This window comes from Stegostoma tigrinum, chromosome 7 (assembly GCF_030684315.1).
Source record: "Stegostoma tigrinum isolate sSteTig4 chromosome 7, sSteTig4.hap1, whole genome shotgun sequence".
Lineage (NCBI taxonomy): Eukaryota > Metazoa > Chordata > Chondrichthyes > Orectolobiformes > Stegostomatidae > Stegostoma > Stegostoma tigrinum.
In genome coordinates, this window is record NC_081360.1 from 77,605,460 (window position 1) to 77,619,967 (window position 14,508).

General features: G+C 40.0%; 1 protein-coding gene across 1 annotated transcript in view; it reads right to left on the minus strand.

Moving 5' to 3' along the window:
- The window catches only part of LOC125454115 (low-density lipoprotein receptor-related protein 1-like), a 1,886,982-nt gene that overhangs the window by 1,201,098 nt on the left and 671,376 nt on the right, over window positions 1-14,508 (minus strand). Inside the window, exon 6 of the mRNA XM_048534492.2 lies at window positions 5,951-6,214. Coding sequence (XP_048390449.1) covers window positions 5,951-6,214 — 264 coding nt within the window. The remainder of the gene's footprint in view (window positions 1-5,950; window positions 6,215-14,508) is intronic.

The window sequence follows — 14,508 nt, forward strand, 5'->3', positions numbered from 1 at the left end:
CTGGCACCAGATGGCTATCTTGATTTGTCTCAAAACTCCTGCCAAAGAAATTTGCTTGGGCCTTGCGACAAACACAAAGGTGCACAGTGATGTGTTGAAGAATGTTCAGGTTCGCCCAGAAAAATAACATGGTAACTGCTTTTGATTTTAGACAGGCCATAAATAGCAAGAGTCTAAAGGAGCTTAAAGAATTGTCCATTGATGGCAAGTTTCCTCCCAAACTCCCCACCTGAGAAAACCATGCTACCTTGCCTCATTCTTGGAACAATTAAAACTCACCTGGAATCTTTGGGATTGTGAGATGCCAACCAAGAGAGTAATTTCAAAATCTTACTCACACAGTTCTCGACCCAGAGACCTTTGTAAATCTCAGCCCTGGGATTTTAGTCTTAAAGGGTAGTGTCAAAATTCTAAATAATGGCAAATGAAAACAAAATAAGTCACAGCTGAAGATCTTTAAATACTCATTTAGAAGATAGCCATATATTCCATGACAGTGGGACAAATTGCAAAAATAAATTAGAGAAAATAAAGCTGAAGTGCCGCATTCCGTTCTGGATGTCATAGGAAGGAAGTGAATGTTTTAGAAATAGCACAGAAGCAGTTTACTAGAATGGTTTCAGGGATGAGAACTTCAGCCTTGAGGAGAGACTGGCCCTGCCCTCTTTGGAGGGAAGAAGGCTAAGAGAATACTCAACAGAGGTTTTCAAAATCATGTGCAGGCTGAGTAATTCAGATTGGGATAAACTATTCTTGCAAGAACCAGAGAACAAGAATGCATAGATTTAATGTGATCTGCAAAAGAAGCAAGAACGAAGTAAAGATAATCTTTTTTCACTGTGCAAGTAATAAGAATATGAAATACAACTGCATTGGATGATGCTTTCGAATAAAAAAAACGAGCACAGAATTGGGGAAAATAAAGAAGAATTTGGCAATAGGTAATGGTGCTCATTTGACAAGCAAGTGCAGACACAACAGGCTGAATGTCCTCCTTCTATGCCATAGCATCTCTGTTAACCTGTGATGTTGTGGAGTTTTTCAGAAAGATTTTTGTCACTTTGCATAGTATTTTAAGGATGAACAATTTGACGAGAGACAATTTCTCAAAAAAAAAGAACATATTGTTTAAGACCCACTTTGCTCAAGTTTTGAGCTGAGGTTGGAAAAAAATAGGCACTACCTTTGTCAAATGCATTTTAAGTCAGAGTCCTAAGATCCTGGGATCTCGATGACATTTTGGTCATCCAAAATCCACTGGATTTGCACTCAAAGTATCAGGTAACATGGTTGGAAGATTTTACCAAGTTTTATGTTCGCATATCATCTTAATAATTATGCTCAGTCTGGTGTCACTGCTGAATAATTATTGACTGCCAGCATGTCATCCCAGTGAATTGAGAAACTAACATTTTTTTTCTCTCTCTAGACTGAATGCACTGAACCACCAAACCAGTTCTGCGTAAACAGCTGTTGTAGGCCACTCCAAAATAAAATTAAAGAAAACTCTGCTAATTACTTTAGAAGACTAGAACCATCCTAATCTAACAAAAAAACCATTTCTATTGATCCCTTCGTACCTTGCTGCCCGCTAGTAATGTAACTTCTCACAGACCCTCACCTCTCCAGACTCAAGTTTGAAGTGAGCATTTCTGGCTCGGCTCCACAGAGGAAACATTTGATTTTTGAATCACTAGGGTGAGAAGCTGCCAATCAGTGTTCATTCAGCAAGTCAGCAATGAAACTACATTGAGCATAATAGAAAGTTACTCAAGCTCAAAAATGTGCATGAACTCCCACCAATGTTGTCAGTCATATAGAATAGACATCCTGCTCATTGCATCAAGCATCACCAATTGTCTATTGAAGCAGACTACTGATAATCACATGATTACTAAAGCCATAGAATAATTTCTGTAAGAGTTAGAACTTGTTTTGTTCACTAGTGTGGGACATGCTGATGAATAGAAACACAACATCATGGGCCGAAGGGCCTGTACTGTGCTGTACTTTTCTATGTTCTAAAGCTTGGACGATTCAGCAAATGCAGCAATGTGGGCTTTACTTCCAACAGGATGTTTTTATTTGTTATCATGCCATTCTTCATATCATTGAGGTGAATAACATGATTTCAAAGGATGCAATAGGCATTTATTACCAATGGCGATTCTATACAATTGTTACATTCACAGGCACAAAAAAATCTGGACTAGTGTGAGGTTACTTAGTTACATCAAGCACGATACTCCAAGTGGTCAGAGTTGGGATGAAATCTGAGATCATTACACTCTCAGATCACATGCTATGGCACAGTGAGATGATGCTATGTTATCAATCCCATGTTTTTTTAAAGTAACACCAATGTACTGTGTCTCTTAAAGAATTATACTGAAATATTGATTGAGAGATAAACACGATCTCACCACGCAACCATTTTCCAAAGATGAATAGCAAGAGTTTGGAGAGATGTGGGCCAGGAGCAGGTAGGGGCTTGTTTAGTTTGGGATTATGTTCAGCATGGACTGGTTGCATCCCAGGAGTCTATTTCTATGCTGTATGACTCCATGACTCTATGTTGTACAAGTACACATTTTACACATCCAATAGTGATGCAATAGCTGAAATAGAGTTTAAAAGATTAGCAATTCAAACATTAATGTAATATTTTGAAGATTTGTCGACTTGGTGTTCATATATCCAGCTGGAGAGGGATGCGTTACACTCGGCAGCTCTTGCTTGGCAACTTGATTGTCTTGTTATTGACTGCTGTCAAAGCAGCACCATTCAATCATCTGTTTCTGCAGATTAGTGGGTAGTACACTTGTTTCATAAGCACAAGTTCTCTGGTTTGAAACATTAAAGGGGTCTTGTAGCACAGTGGTAGTGTCCCTATCTCTGAGAAGGGATGCCCAGTTTCAGCTCCCACCTACTCTAGAGATGCGTCATAACAATCTTTGAACAGCTTGATTAGGAAATATTTCAATCATCATGATTGCAGGTTTTGTCCTCACTATCCGTGCATGATTTGTGTGCTATTCCGACATCTGAGCTGGCTCCATCTCCTTCACAATTTAATAAAAGACCCAGTTAAGATCCCTGCCCCACACATAAGCTCGAATACCTGGTCTCTCATTATTCATCGTTTTGATTCTCCTTTGCATTTGAACAAAAATGTCCTGTGCTTCAGAATGGCTAGACAATTAGTTGCTGGGCATTACGTTTTCAACATAAGTTGTGCTGGGAACACTAATCCTTTCTCCACTGGTGTTGTGAGAATGTGCTGCAATGCACTGTGAAAATCCTGCTTTATTGCTTTGAATTGAATTGTAACTGATTTGATCATTTGTATTGGAGGCTCGGCTACACTGTTTGAGAGTGGATAGTAGGAGGCAATGTGATATGCATCACTTGTCCTGATATTTTCTGCCAGTGAATTGCAATCTGTTGCCAGACATCATTCATACCAGGACATCAAATAAACAGGAGCCACTGTGTCGGTTATGTCACCAAACAATGGGTAATTTAGAGAAGTAATCCATCACAAGGACAACAAAGTTTGGAGCTGGATGAACACAGCAGGCCAAGCAGCATCTCAAGAGCACAAAAGCTGACGTTTTGGGCCTAGACCCTTCATCAGATGAAGGGTCTAGGCCTGAAACGTCAGCTTTTGTGCTCCTGAGATGCTGCTTGGCCTGCTGTGTTCATCCAGCTCCACACTTTGTTATCTTGGATTCTCCAGCATCTGCAGTTCCCATTATCACTCCATCACAAGGATATAGTTTTCCACGTGCATTGTGAATATTACTACTTTCATCCAAGGAGTTATTGGAAAATTATGTGGTTGTGGATGCTCCCTCTGTTTCTAGTGTTATTACATTTGACATCATCACATATTTTCTTGTGTCATTGGCTATCCTGACTCATCTTGGCCAGCACACTTCTTCATCTGAAATGTGCAGTTCTTGTGCATTTAGAGTCATTGACCCATAGAGATATACAGCATGGAAACTGACACCTTGGCCCAGCTCGTCCACGCCGATTGGATATTTGAAGTAAATCTACTCCCATTTGCCAGCACTTCGTCCATATCCCTCTACGCCTTCCCTATTCACTTAACCATTGAAATGCCTTTTAAATGACGTAATTGTACCAGCCTCCACCACTTCCTATGGCAGCTTATTCCATATGTGCACCACTCTCTTCATGAAAAAATTAATACTTTTAAGTCTTTTCCTGTCACCTTAAATCTTTGCCCTCTAGTTTTAAATACCCGCACCCCAGAGAAAATAAAACTTGTCCATTTATCTTATCCACAGTACCCCTGTCTCCTGTTAAAACAAGTGCATGGTAAATACTTCTGGTATTAGAACTTGCTTGCCCTTGTAAATGACTTGTCACAGTATACCAAGTGTGTCTCTTTACAGCAATAATGAAAAACAATCTTCTTAGGAACTGACTTACTATTGCCTTGCTCTCTCTGGATAATGAACAACCGCAAGTCTTGCAGTCAACCATTTTCAGCTGTTGTTGATTACAGCTGTTCACACTAACTCTGTACTGTGGACTGCCACATGCTGAAATACATAACTTACAGGATGCACAGTAACAATATTTTGGAGCTATCTCCTGCATCAATTTTCACTTATAATTACGCAGGTCTGACTTGTCATATGATGGTAACAGTTCTAAAAACATCGCATCATCTTAGACCATTGACATGGTGAGTGAAGCTAATAATATAGAAATCTTGGTCATCTTCTGAAATTTGCCTTCTATCTGGTTGGCTCTGAAATTCATTGATGGTTTTTGAAGAAAGCATTTTGGATTCAATGCAAAACATCAACGCTATTTTCTCTCTACAGATACTGCCATAGGCCTGTCGCTACTTCTGAATATTGATTTTCTCCAGAATTTTGTGTGCTTCTTTCAAATGTTCCAGTACTTTGCTTTTATTGATATGTTTGCATCTGGGTACTTTCTCAACAGTTTCCTTGCTGCCAGTGTTGTCCAATCTTATTAATCACAAATGTTTTGGTCCAGTGATATTCCGAAGAAGGGTCTAGGCCTGAAATGTCAACTCTCCTGCTCCTCTGATGCCGCTTGGCCTGCTGTGTTCATCCAGCTCTACACCTCGTTATCTCTGTTTTGGCTTGATGTTTGGAAGCAGATTTCCTGCACATGTTTGTCTAATATCCCTCGCGCCACATGCTTTTCACATGTAAAGAAAATCTGATGTGGACTGCCTTTAGGTAAGTGTGACAATGGCATCTGTTACCTTTTATCTTCTTGAAGTGTATTTTGCTGATTATCTTAATAGTGTTGGCAGTACTCAACTATTGTTGACCTGCCGACGGTTCCATAGTTGGATCAATCCTCAAGTGAATTGTTATTGATATGGCTTTTATTTCTTCCTCAGGAGATCCTTCATGAAGGCTTGAATTGGTGCAGAAGTGATGACTTTAACTCAATGAGCTTCTCTGAGATCCCTCTTCGGAAAAATAATTTGAGCGAAGATGGAGTCTGATATCTTTGTACCCTTAGGTCACATGCGATGAAACAGTGATGATATCATAAGCATGTCTCTTAAAGTATACTCATATACTATGTCTCTTAAATGTATTCTGATATACTGACTGATGGACAAGACACAAGGTACTTACTCATAGCAACTAAGATTTTATAAACCTGAAATTACTGTGAGCCTCATGTTTTCCTAGAAAGTCAAGATATTTTTAAAGCAAATCTCCATATGTATATGGTTGCATTTTAATTTAGTAATCATCATTGAATTAACAGCCTTTCAAGGCATGTGAAATGTTTGACAGTCATTAGACTTTGTCAAAGGCATTCAATGGAGTGATTCAAAATGCACTGCAATAGGTTGATTGCAAATTTAAAACATAATTTAACTATGAATGCTTAAGTATTTCTAGATGCTGAAAATACTCACTGTGGAGGCTGTGTGAAATATTGATGACTCTCTCTTCAGTAAATCCATTCAGCGGTGTCAACTTGGCACACTTCAGTTCAGCATGAGTAGACATTTCTTCAGCTATTATCCAGCAGACCAGTTCCTCATCATAAATAAAATCCAGAGCAATGATTCCATTAGCAGTGACAGAATTCTGAGCAGGAACACTTGATCCATTCAAACTGGTCACCACAATACTTTTAACATTGGCAATCAAAAGTACAGGTTGTCGATCAAAGGGTTCTGGAAAAGATTAAATTCATCACGAGTTTTATTTAGAAACCAACCTCTTCATAATGACCTTAAAATAACAAAATTTTGATTAACCCAGAACTTGAAAAATAAAGTAGAATATATGCATTTGTAGCACAAAATGGGAATTATTTAACTTATTATGATAGCCTGGCTTAAAATGGTGCACCGAGAAGTAAAACTGATATTTACCTTACAACAAAATAAATGCACATTTGTTACCAACCAAGTTATCACTGGAAACTGTATCGGTTCAGTCCTTAACTTGGATAAGTATCTAAAAAAAAAGAGACCAAATCCGCTGTTCCTGAAAGAGAGCAGCAAGAAAATGCTCCCATTCCTAGATTTTCAAAGGGGATAACAGCAGACTGCACTTATCCGAGTACATCTCTACAAGATTTTCAGGCTACCTCATGAAGACTTTAAGTAAAGGTCTTCAGATAGTCATCTACTGAGGTGCCAATGATAAATGTTCAAGATATTTAGATGTGAGGCTGAGAAATATGAGGCCCTTATTCAAAGTACCACACAGCTAGCCTGAACCGCCTTGTAGTGCTCATGTGTCCAAGTTGTGGAGCTTTGGAAACTAATGTACTTTTCTAAAAATAATAATTTAAACAAATGATGAACATTTTCAGAAATCATAATATTGTTTTGGTACTCCATGTCAAGAATGATCAGTTCAGTGACTCCAAATATCATGATATCATACTGTTGTTGAGTTCAACAACACTGAATCAATAAATTAGTCACTGCGCAACACAAAAGATACCAGTTGTGTGAGAGAGAAAACTCAACAACATTACCAAATTTCTTTTAAATTAGATTCTCTCTTGTCAATCACATAGGCTTTTGGCCATACCTAGGCACAGAATGCAGGTGGAGGGGCCTGAGTGTGATGAGGCAATCCAGTGAACCAAATTCTCAATGTTGACCATTTTGCCTGACATGGGTCTGGAGCCCTTTAATACTGACAGCCTCCATAAAACTGGTAGGCAGTTAAGCTCATTAAGATGTTTACTAACTATTGATAACAGAGGTACACTGCCCATGGTGGTATCCAGCATCAGGCTGTGCCAGCATCAGGCAGAACAACAAACACAAAAACTGAAGTTGCTCGAAAAGCTCAGCAGGTCTGGCAACATCTGTGAAAACAAAAATCAGAGTTAATGCTTCGGGTCCGGTGATCCTTCCTCAGAACTGATAGTAACTGGGAAAACATCAGTTTATATGCAGAAAGTCGGTAGGGGGTTGGGACAGGGAGTAAACGACAGGATAGAGTCCGAAGAAAGAGAAGAGCAATTGGATAGACAAAGGAGTAGCGAAGTGAAGGTGGGAAGATGAATAGTTGTTAATGGGGACTGTTAGTGACTAACAATAGGTAGTGTGTAATGGCAGGTTATGTGGTAACAAGGCCTGGTGTGTGACGTAGGGGACGAGGATATGGGAGAGTTTAGGCCTGAAAGTTATCGAGCTCAACATTGAACCCAGAGGACTGCAGGGTCCCAAGTGGAAAATAAGGTGCTGTTATTCCAGCTTTGGTTAGCTTTGCTGGAGCACTGCAACAAGCCAGAGACAGAGACGTTGGCCAGTGAACAGGTGGTGTGTTAAAGTGACAGGCAACAAGTAGCTCAGGGTCTTGTTTGGGAAGCAGTCACTCAAAGTACAACAGACGACTGCCTTGTAAAGGGTACCTTGTGAAGTAATTGTCTGCACCCTCACATCCCAACTCCCACCAGCGACTGTTTTTCTCTGTAATTAAATTAGGTCCTAGAATTTTGTGAAGAAGTGATAAAGAAGATTGATGAAGGCAGAGTGGTAAGTGCCGTCGATATGAATATCAGCACAACTTGCAACAAGTTTCTTTATTCATTCATAGGATGAGAGCAGCCATCCCTAATTGCCCAGAGAGCAAATTAAAGTCAACCACATTGCTGTGGGCCCAGAGTCACTGCGTTTCTGGAGTCTCATGTAGGCCATACCAGGTAAGGATAGCAGCTTCCTTCCCTAAAGGACATTAGTGAACCAGATATTTCTTTTTTACTGACAATCAACAGTGGGTTTATGGTCATCATTAGATTCTTAATTTGAGATGTATTTATTGAATTCAAATTCTACCATCTTCCATAGCGGGATCTGAACCAAAGTCCCCAGAACAGTATCTGTGTCTCTGGATTAACAATCCAACGATAATACCACAAGGCCATTGCCTCCCCCTAAAGTTTCCAAATGGTAGACTGGTTACCAAAGTTAGATCACATGGAATCCAGGGACAGCAAGCAATTTGAATACAAAATTGACTTCAAGATATGAGACAGGCTGATGGTGGGCTTTGTTTTGGACTAGAGGCTAAAACTAGCAGTGTACCTCAAGGTTTGGTGCCGGGCCCACTGCACTTTGTCATTTATGTGAACGATTTGGATGTGAATGCATGAGGAATAATTAGTAAATTTACAGATGACACCAAAATTGGTGATGTTGTGGACAGTGAAGAAAGCTATCCCAGAGTATAATGGGACCTTGATCAGACAGGCCAATGGGCCAAGGAGTGGCAGATGGAGTTAAATTTAGGTATATGTGAGGTGTTGCACTTTGATCAAGTAAATCAGAGCAGGGTTTATACTCTGAACGGTAGAGTCCTGGGGAGTGTTGCTACAGGAGGAGATTTTGGGCGCAGTGTCATTGTTCCTTGAAAGTAGAGTCACGGATCGACACGGGTAGGAAGATGGTATGGGTACACTAGCCTTTATTGGTCAGTGCATCGAGTATAGGAGTTAATGTGTCATGTAGCAGCTGTACAGGACATTACTTAGATAACAAATCGTGGAGCTGGATGAACACAGCTCCTAAGATGCTGCTTGGCCTGCTGTGTTCATCCAGCTCCACGATTTGTTATCTCGGATTCTCCAGCATCTGCAGTTCCCATTATCTCAAGACATTACTCAGATCACTTTGGAGTATTGCATTCAGTCCTGGTATCCTTGCAATAGAAAAGATGTTTTTAACCTGAGAAGGTGCAGAAAAGATTTACAAGGATGTTGCCAGGGTTTGAGTTACAGGGAGAGGCTGAATAGGCTAGGAAATTTTTTCCTGCAGCTTCGGAGGCTGAGGGCTGACCGTATGGAGGTTTATAGAATCATGAGAGACAGGGGCAGGATGAACAGCCAAGATCTTTTTCCAAGGGTAGGGGAGTCTAAAGTAGAAGGCAAAGGTCTAATATGAGAAGGGAAAGATTTAAAAGGGACCTGAGGGGCAAAGTTTTCACACAAAAGGGTGGTGCATGTATGGAATTAGCTCTCAGAGGAAGTGGTGGAGGTTGGTATAATTACGACATTTAAAAGACATCTGGATGGATACATGAATAGGCAGAGTTTAAAGGGATATAGAACTCAATTAATTTAGCATATCTGGTCAGTATGGACGAGAACCGAAGGGTGTGTTTCTGTGCTGTACAACTCTACAACTCTAAACAGTTCTGGCTCCTGTTTCTCACATGTCACAATGTATCTGGGAACAATGAGCTGATAATCATGCTCCCTCCCTTTCAAAGCAGTCATAAAATGTGCAAATGCATAGGAAACCAAATGAGACCAACTAGATGATTGATATTCCTGCGCGGCTATGACCCAGGTTCAGAGCAAATCACACCAAGTTATTTCCGCAAGAGTTAAAATGAGCCCTTTTCACTGTAACACTTAATTTTAGCGAGAATAGTGAAAAGACAGGCTTCCTTAAGGGCCATCCTCTCACACACATTCTCATTAAATTACAATTCAGACAGGCAAAAGACAAAACATTTTACACATAAACTATATTTGGAAAACAATATAGACAGGGTAAATTGAGTTGTGAAGACCACAAGTTGGACAGCTCTTATGTTTTTCAGAGGCATTTTGATTTTGAATCACCAGATGCTGTTGTTTGTGCGGTAATTGTTGCTATTCAATTTTCAGTTGCTCAGATCTTTTTTAGTTTTTTGTAAGCTTTCTCGAATGTGTCTCAGGCTCCACATGAAGTCAGACACAGAGAGAGGGAAGATGCCTGCAGGCTGCTTGTTTTCATTCCCTCTGCTAATCACTTTTCGCATTTAGTACTCTGTAGCTCAACCAATCAGAGAGCTGCTGTTAGGCAGAATTTCTTGAATGCAAAAAAATGCTCGACATTTCCCTGTTGGATTTCCAAAAACCATCATTGTAGCGCACAGCTCAACAACATGCAACCCTTGATAATGGGAACTACAGATGCTGGAGAGTTCAAGATAATAAAATGTGAGGCTGGATGAACACAGCAGGTCCAGCAGCATCTCAGGAGCACAAAAGCTGACGTTTCGGGCCCAGACCCTTCATCAGAGAGGGGGATGGGGTGAGGGTTCTGGAATAAATAGGGAGAGAGGGGGAGGCGGACCGAAGATGGAGAGAAAAGAAGATAGGTTTTTTTTTGAAAATTGCAAAACTCTTAAGTTTTTGTTGCTTGTCAAATGAATCCAACTTGCATTTCAGTGCATATTCCAGAATAAGGACAAATGAAAAATATATGCTTTCTGACATACCACTGCAGCTAAAATTCATTCCTGGAGACATCAATGGTCCTTGTTATTTTTAAAGTAAAATTGTCTGAAATTGGTTGTATCACCTCTGAATTGTTTAGAAATATTGGCCAAAAAGCTACCAGAACTTGACATGTGATTTAAACCCTAACTATGTGTTGCTAATTAAGCAAACAAATGAAATTCAGCTGGAATTGTTGCAATATTTACTCTTTGAACAACAAAAGCAGAATACGCTGGAGAAACTTGGAGAAAGAAACAAAGTTAACCATGAGTCTGAGAGGACACCTCTTCAGAATTCATCAACTTCTCCAGCACTTTCTGTTTTATTTCAGATTTCCAGAATCTGTAATATTTTCTTTTTATTCCCTCTTTCAAGCTGGGGCAATGCCGGATACCATTTAACAAGGATTATTTGGCTTTTGCAGTTTGAGCTGGGAATACAGAGAAAAACATCAAAGTTTGTGCTCATCTGGAGATTTTTCACAGATAGAGAATTTATGATCTTTCATGCACATTTGTGCTACTGGGTCTCATTATGCTTAGGGAACATTAAAGATGAATACACCTTTTGTCTGTGCTGAGCCATCACATACCCCCCCCCCCCCCCCACCCCCCAAGCGATCCTATAACATCCATTGCTTTTATCAAGGGATTTGTTAGGTCTGCTACTGGCATCATTAAATATGTGATGCATCTTTTATATTTTGTTCTATTGCAGAAACAATTGGGAGAGATATATTTTCTTTAAACTACAATTGGCAAAGCTTGATTTGTTAACACCTTTGATTAGCTGGTGTTTTTGCATTAAGTGGCTTGACAGATTACTGTCACAACTTTAATAAGGACTGATGTCTCGCAAGTTAGGCTGCCTTGACAATGCTGTCTTTTTCTGAAATGACCACTCCTGATGCCTTGATAATAAAATGTGAGGCTCGATGAACTCCCTGATGAAGGGTCTAGGCCCGAAATGTCAGCTTTTGTGCTCCTGAGATGCTGCTTGGCCTGCTGTGTTCATCCAGCTTCACACTTTGTTATCTTGGATTCTCCAGCATCTGCAGTTCCCATTATCACTCCTGATGCTTTAGTGGTATTTGCCACCTCTACTAATATATAGTATTGGGAGAGGATTGTTTGAGGGAGTTTGTTGTCACCCACCCCCCTTTGTCTTTGCCTTGTTTTGCACTTAGGGATTAGAGGAAGAGGATACAGCGCTTTATAGGACCAACAGAAGAGGCACTGTTCTTAGATAAGAAGAATGTAAAAAAAGAACTATCACAGGAGTGTAATGATAATCCAGGGTAGCATTAAGTACAACTGCAGTTGGTTAGGCATATCTACTAGGACCTGAGGAAGCTGGTACAAATACTGTTGATTCCTCTGAAAGGTGGACTGGAACTCCTCATCTCCAATCACAGATTGTGTGAGACATCAGTTGAATTTGTGAAGCTAATGTAACGCCATGAGTATTAGTCCCTTCAGAAACATTATCTTTTGCAACTTTTTCCCTTTTTGGTATTTGTACCAATTTTCATAAAGTTTACCCTTTTCCATAATGGATCTTTAATTTCACCTCCTGGCGCCTTCAATTCCAACTTGCAGATCCTTTTTAACTGAGGCCTATGCATTTTCTAAGTTTCTTTTATTTCCCAGACCCATTTACTCAAGCAGCCCCTTTCTGAATGAAGCTATGCCTTTGGAGTGCTAGGTTTGAGATTTTGTACTCTCCTGCTGTCTCTCAGTTTTGGCGATTGCTTTCCAGCTAATTAATGGCTGTCTTCTTTAAATCATATAGTTCTTCAAGAGTTAAATGCTCTTGCTGTTATTTCTTTTTTCTTCTGGATCTTTTCACCATGTGGTAGGATTAGATCCACACTGCTGCAATCATGTGTGAGGCTGGATGAACACAGCAGGCCAAGCAGCATCTCAGGAGCACTGAGATGCTGCTTGGCCTGCTGTGTTCATCCAGCCTCACATTTTATTATCTTGGAATTCTCCAGCATCTGCAGTTCCCATTATCACTGCTGCAATCATGTGGCATTTTATGCCTCCTCCGGGCACCTTGTGTTAGTTACTATCTCCATTGGAATGTGGTAGTGTAAAGAGGATATTTTGAGTAGCATATTGCTAGCAATCTTCTTTCTCTTTGTTTTGCCTTGAGCCTACCTAGTCATTTGTGGTACAGAATATAAACAACCTGCAAAAAGAAAGCCTGTTCTTAGATAGCAAGATGTTTATTGCATGATAAAAGTAAATACAAGTACATTTGGCCAATATCTAGGTGAACCGAAGGGAACTGGTGCAGTCGGATCTTCTCAATCCAAAAGCACAAATAAAATGCTGTCTCCACCTACAAACTATGCGAAACACGTGGAGAAAGTGTGAAGGCATTTAACATGAACAGCAACTTCTTCAGAGCCATTACCTTCGACAACAGATAATAATATAGAAAATTGAACCAAATCCTATGGTATGCCACTCCCCACATATTACTTGCAGGAGGTTGATAACCTTAACACAAAAAAGGTCGTAATGTCTTTCCCAGGAATACAATGATAACACATCACATGGAACTACCGATGAAATATTACCCCAAGGGAACAAGGCTTACTCAAGGAGGTGTTTTTAATGAACACCTTAAAGAAAGAGGTGGAGAGAGTTCAGAAAGTAATTCCAAAGTTTAGGATTTGGGCACAGAGACTTAGATTTCAATGTTATATAGTAAGGTTCAAAAATCCCACTTCAAAGCTCAAAGTTAATTTGCTGCAGTCGAGGACTAATTTTGAAACAGTACTGTTTGTTCACGATCAGAGATTTTTACAGTAATGTAGGAGAAACTGTAAGTACACTCAATTTATTTTGTACTGAAATAAAAACCAGTTTAACTGCAAGGATTCAAGTTTTTAGGTATGTCTTCCTGCTCATTTGCTTGGTGCCACACTGGGTTCAAACTGATCCCAGGGTTAACTTGCCATGCTCAAACAAGAATCCTAATCATCTCAATCTATTTTCAGGCCTAGGTCTAAGAATGAACCTCGGTTTATTGCTTTTCCTGTGATTTGCAATTATGCTGTTCCACATTGCTATAATAGGCCTTTTCTCATCGATGCCACTGGAGAAAACAAATTTAAGAGAAGCTTATCAATTTTATGTCAAAATGGAAAGTTTTTTGATTAAAAGAGATCTTGTTCGACTTGTCTTTCAAGCAGCATTTTGTCAGTTATTGTAAGAATAGCACTTTCTATTTATATCGGGACTCCACACAGAAAACCTTCCAGAATGTTGCATCGGAGAGTTACAAAGCAAAACATGACACTAAGCCACATTGGGAGATATGAAAGGAGAAGATCAAAAAGAAAGCTCAAAGTTTATTTGTTAGTAGGATGTGGGCATTGCTAGCTGTGCAGCATTTATTGCTCATTTCTCCTGGTCTCAAAGGGATAGTGAGAAACTGCCTTCCTGAACTATTGCAGTCTATGGGAATAGGTACACCCACAGTGCTGTTGGGAAGACAGTTGCAGGATATTGGTCAATATAGTGTGGATCCGGAGGTACACGGCAGGTGTTTTGCTCTACTTTTCTCAGGACGGATGCTCTTCGTCTCAAGGCAGTGCAGCAAAGATTTACCAGGCTGATCCTGGGGATGGTGGGTCTGACACATGAGAAGAGATTGATGAGGTTGGGATTGTTTTCATGAGAGTTCTAATGAATGAGGGGGGAATCTCATAGAGACTTACAA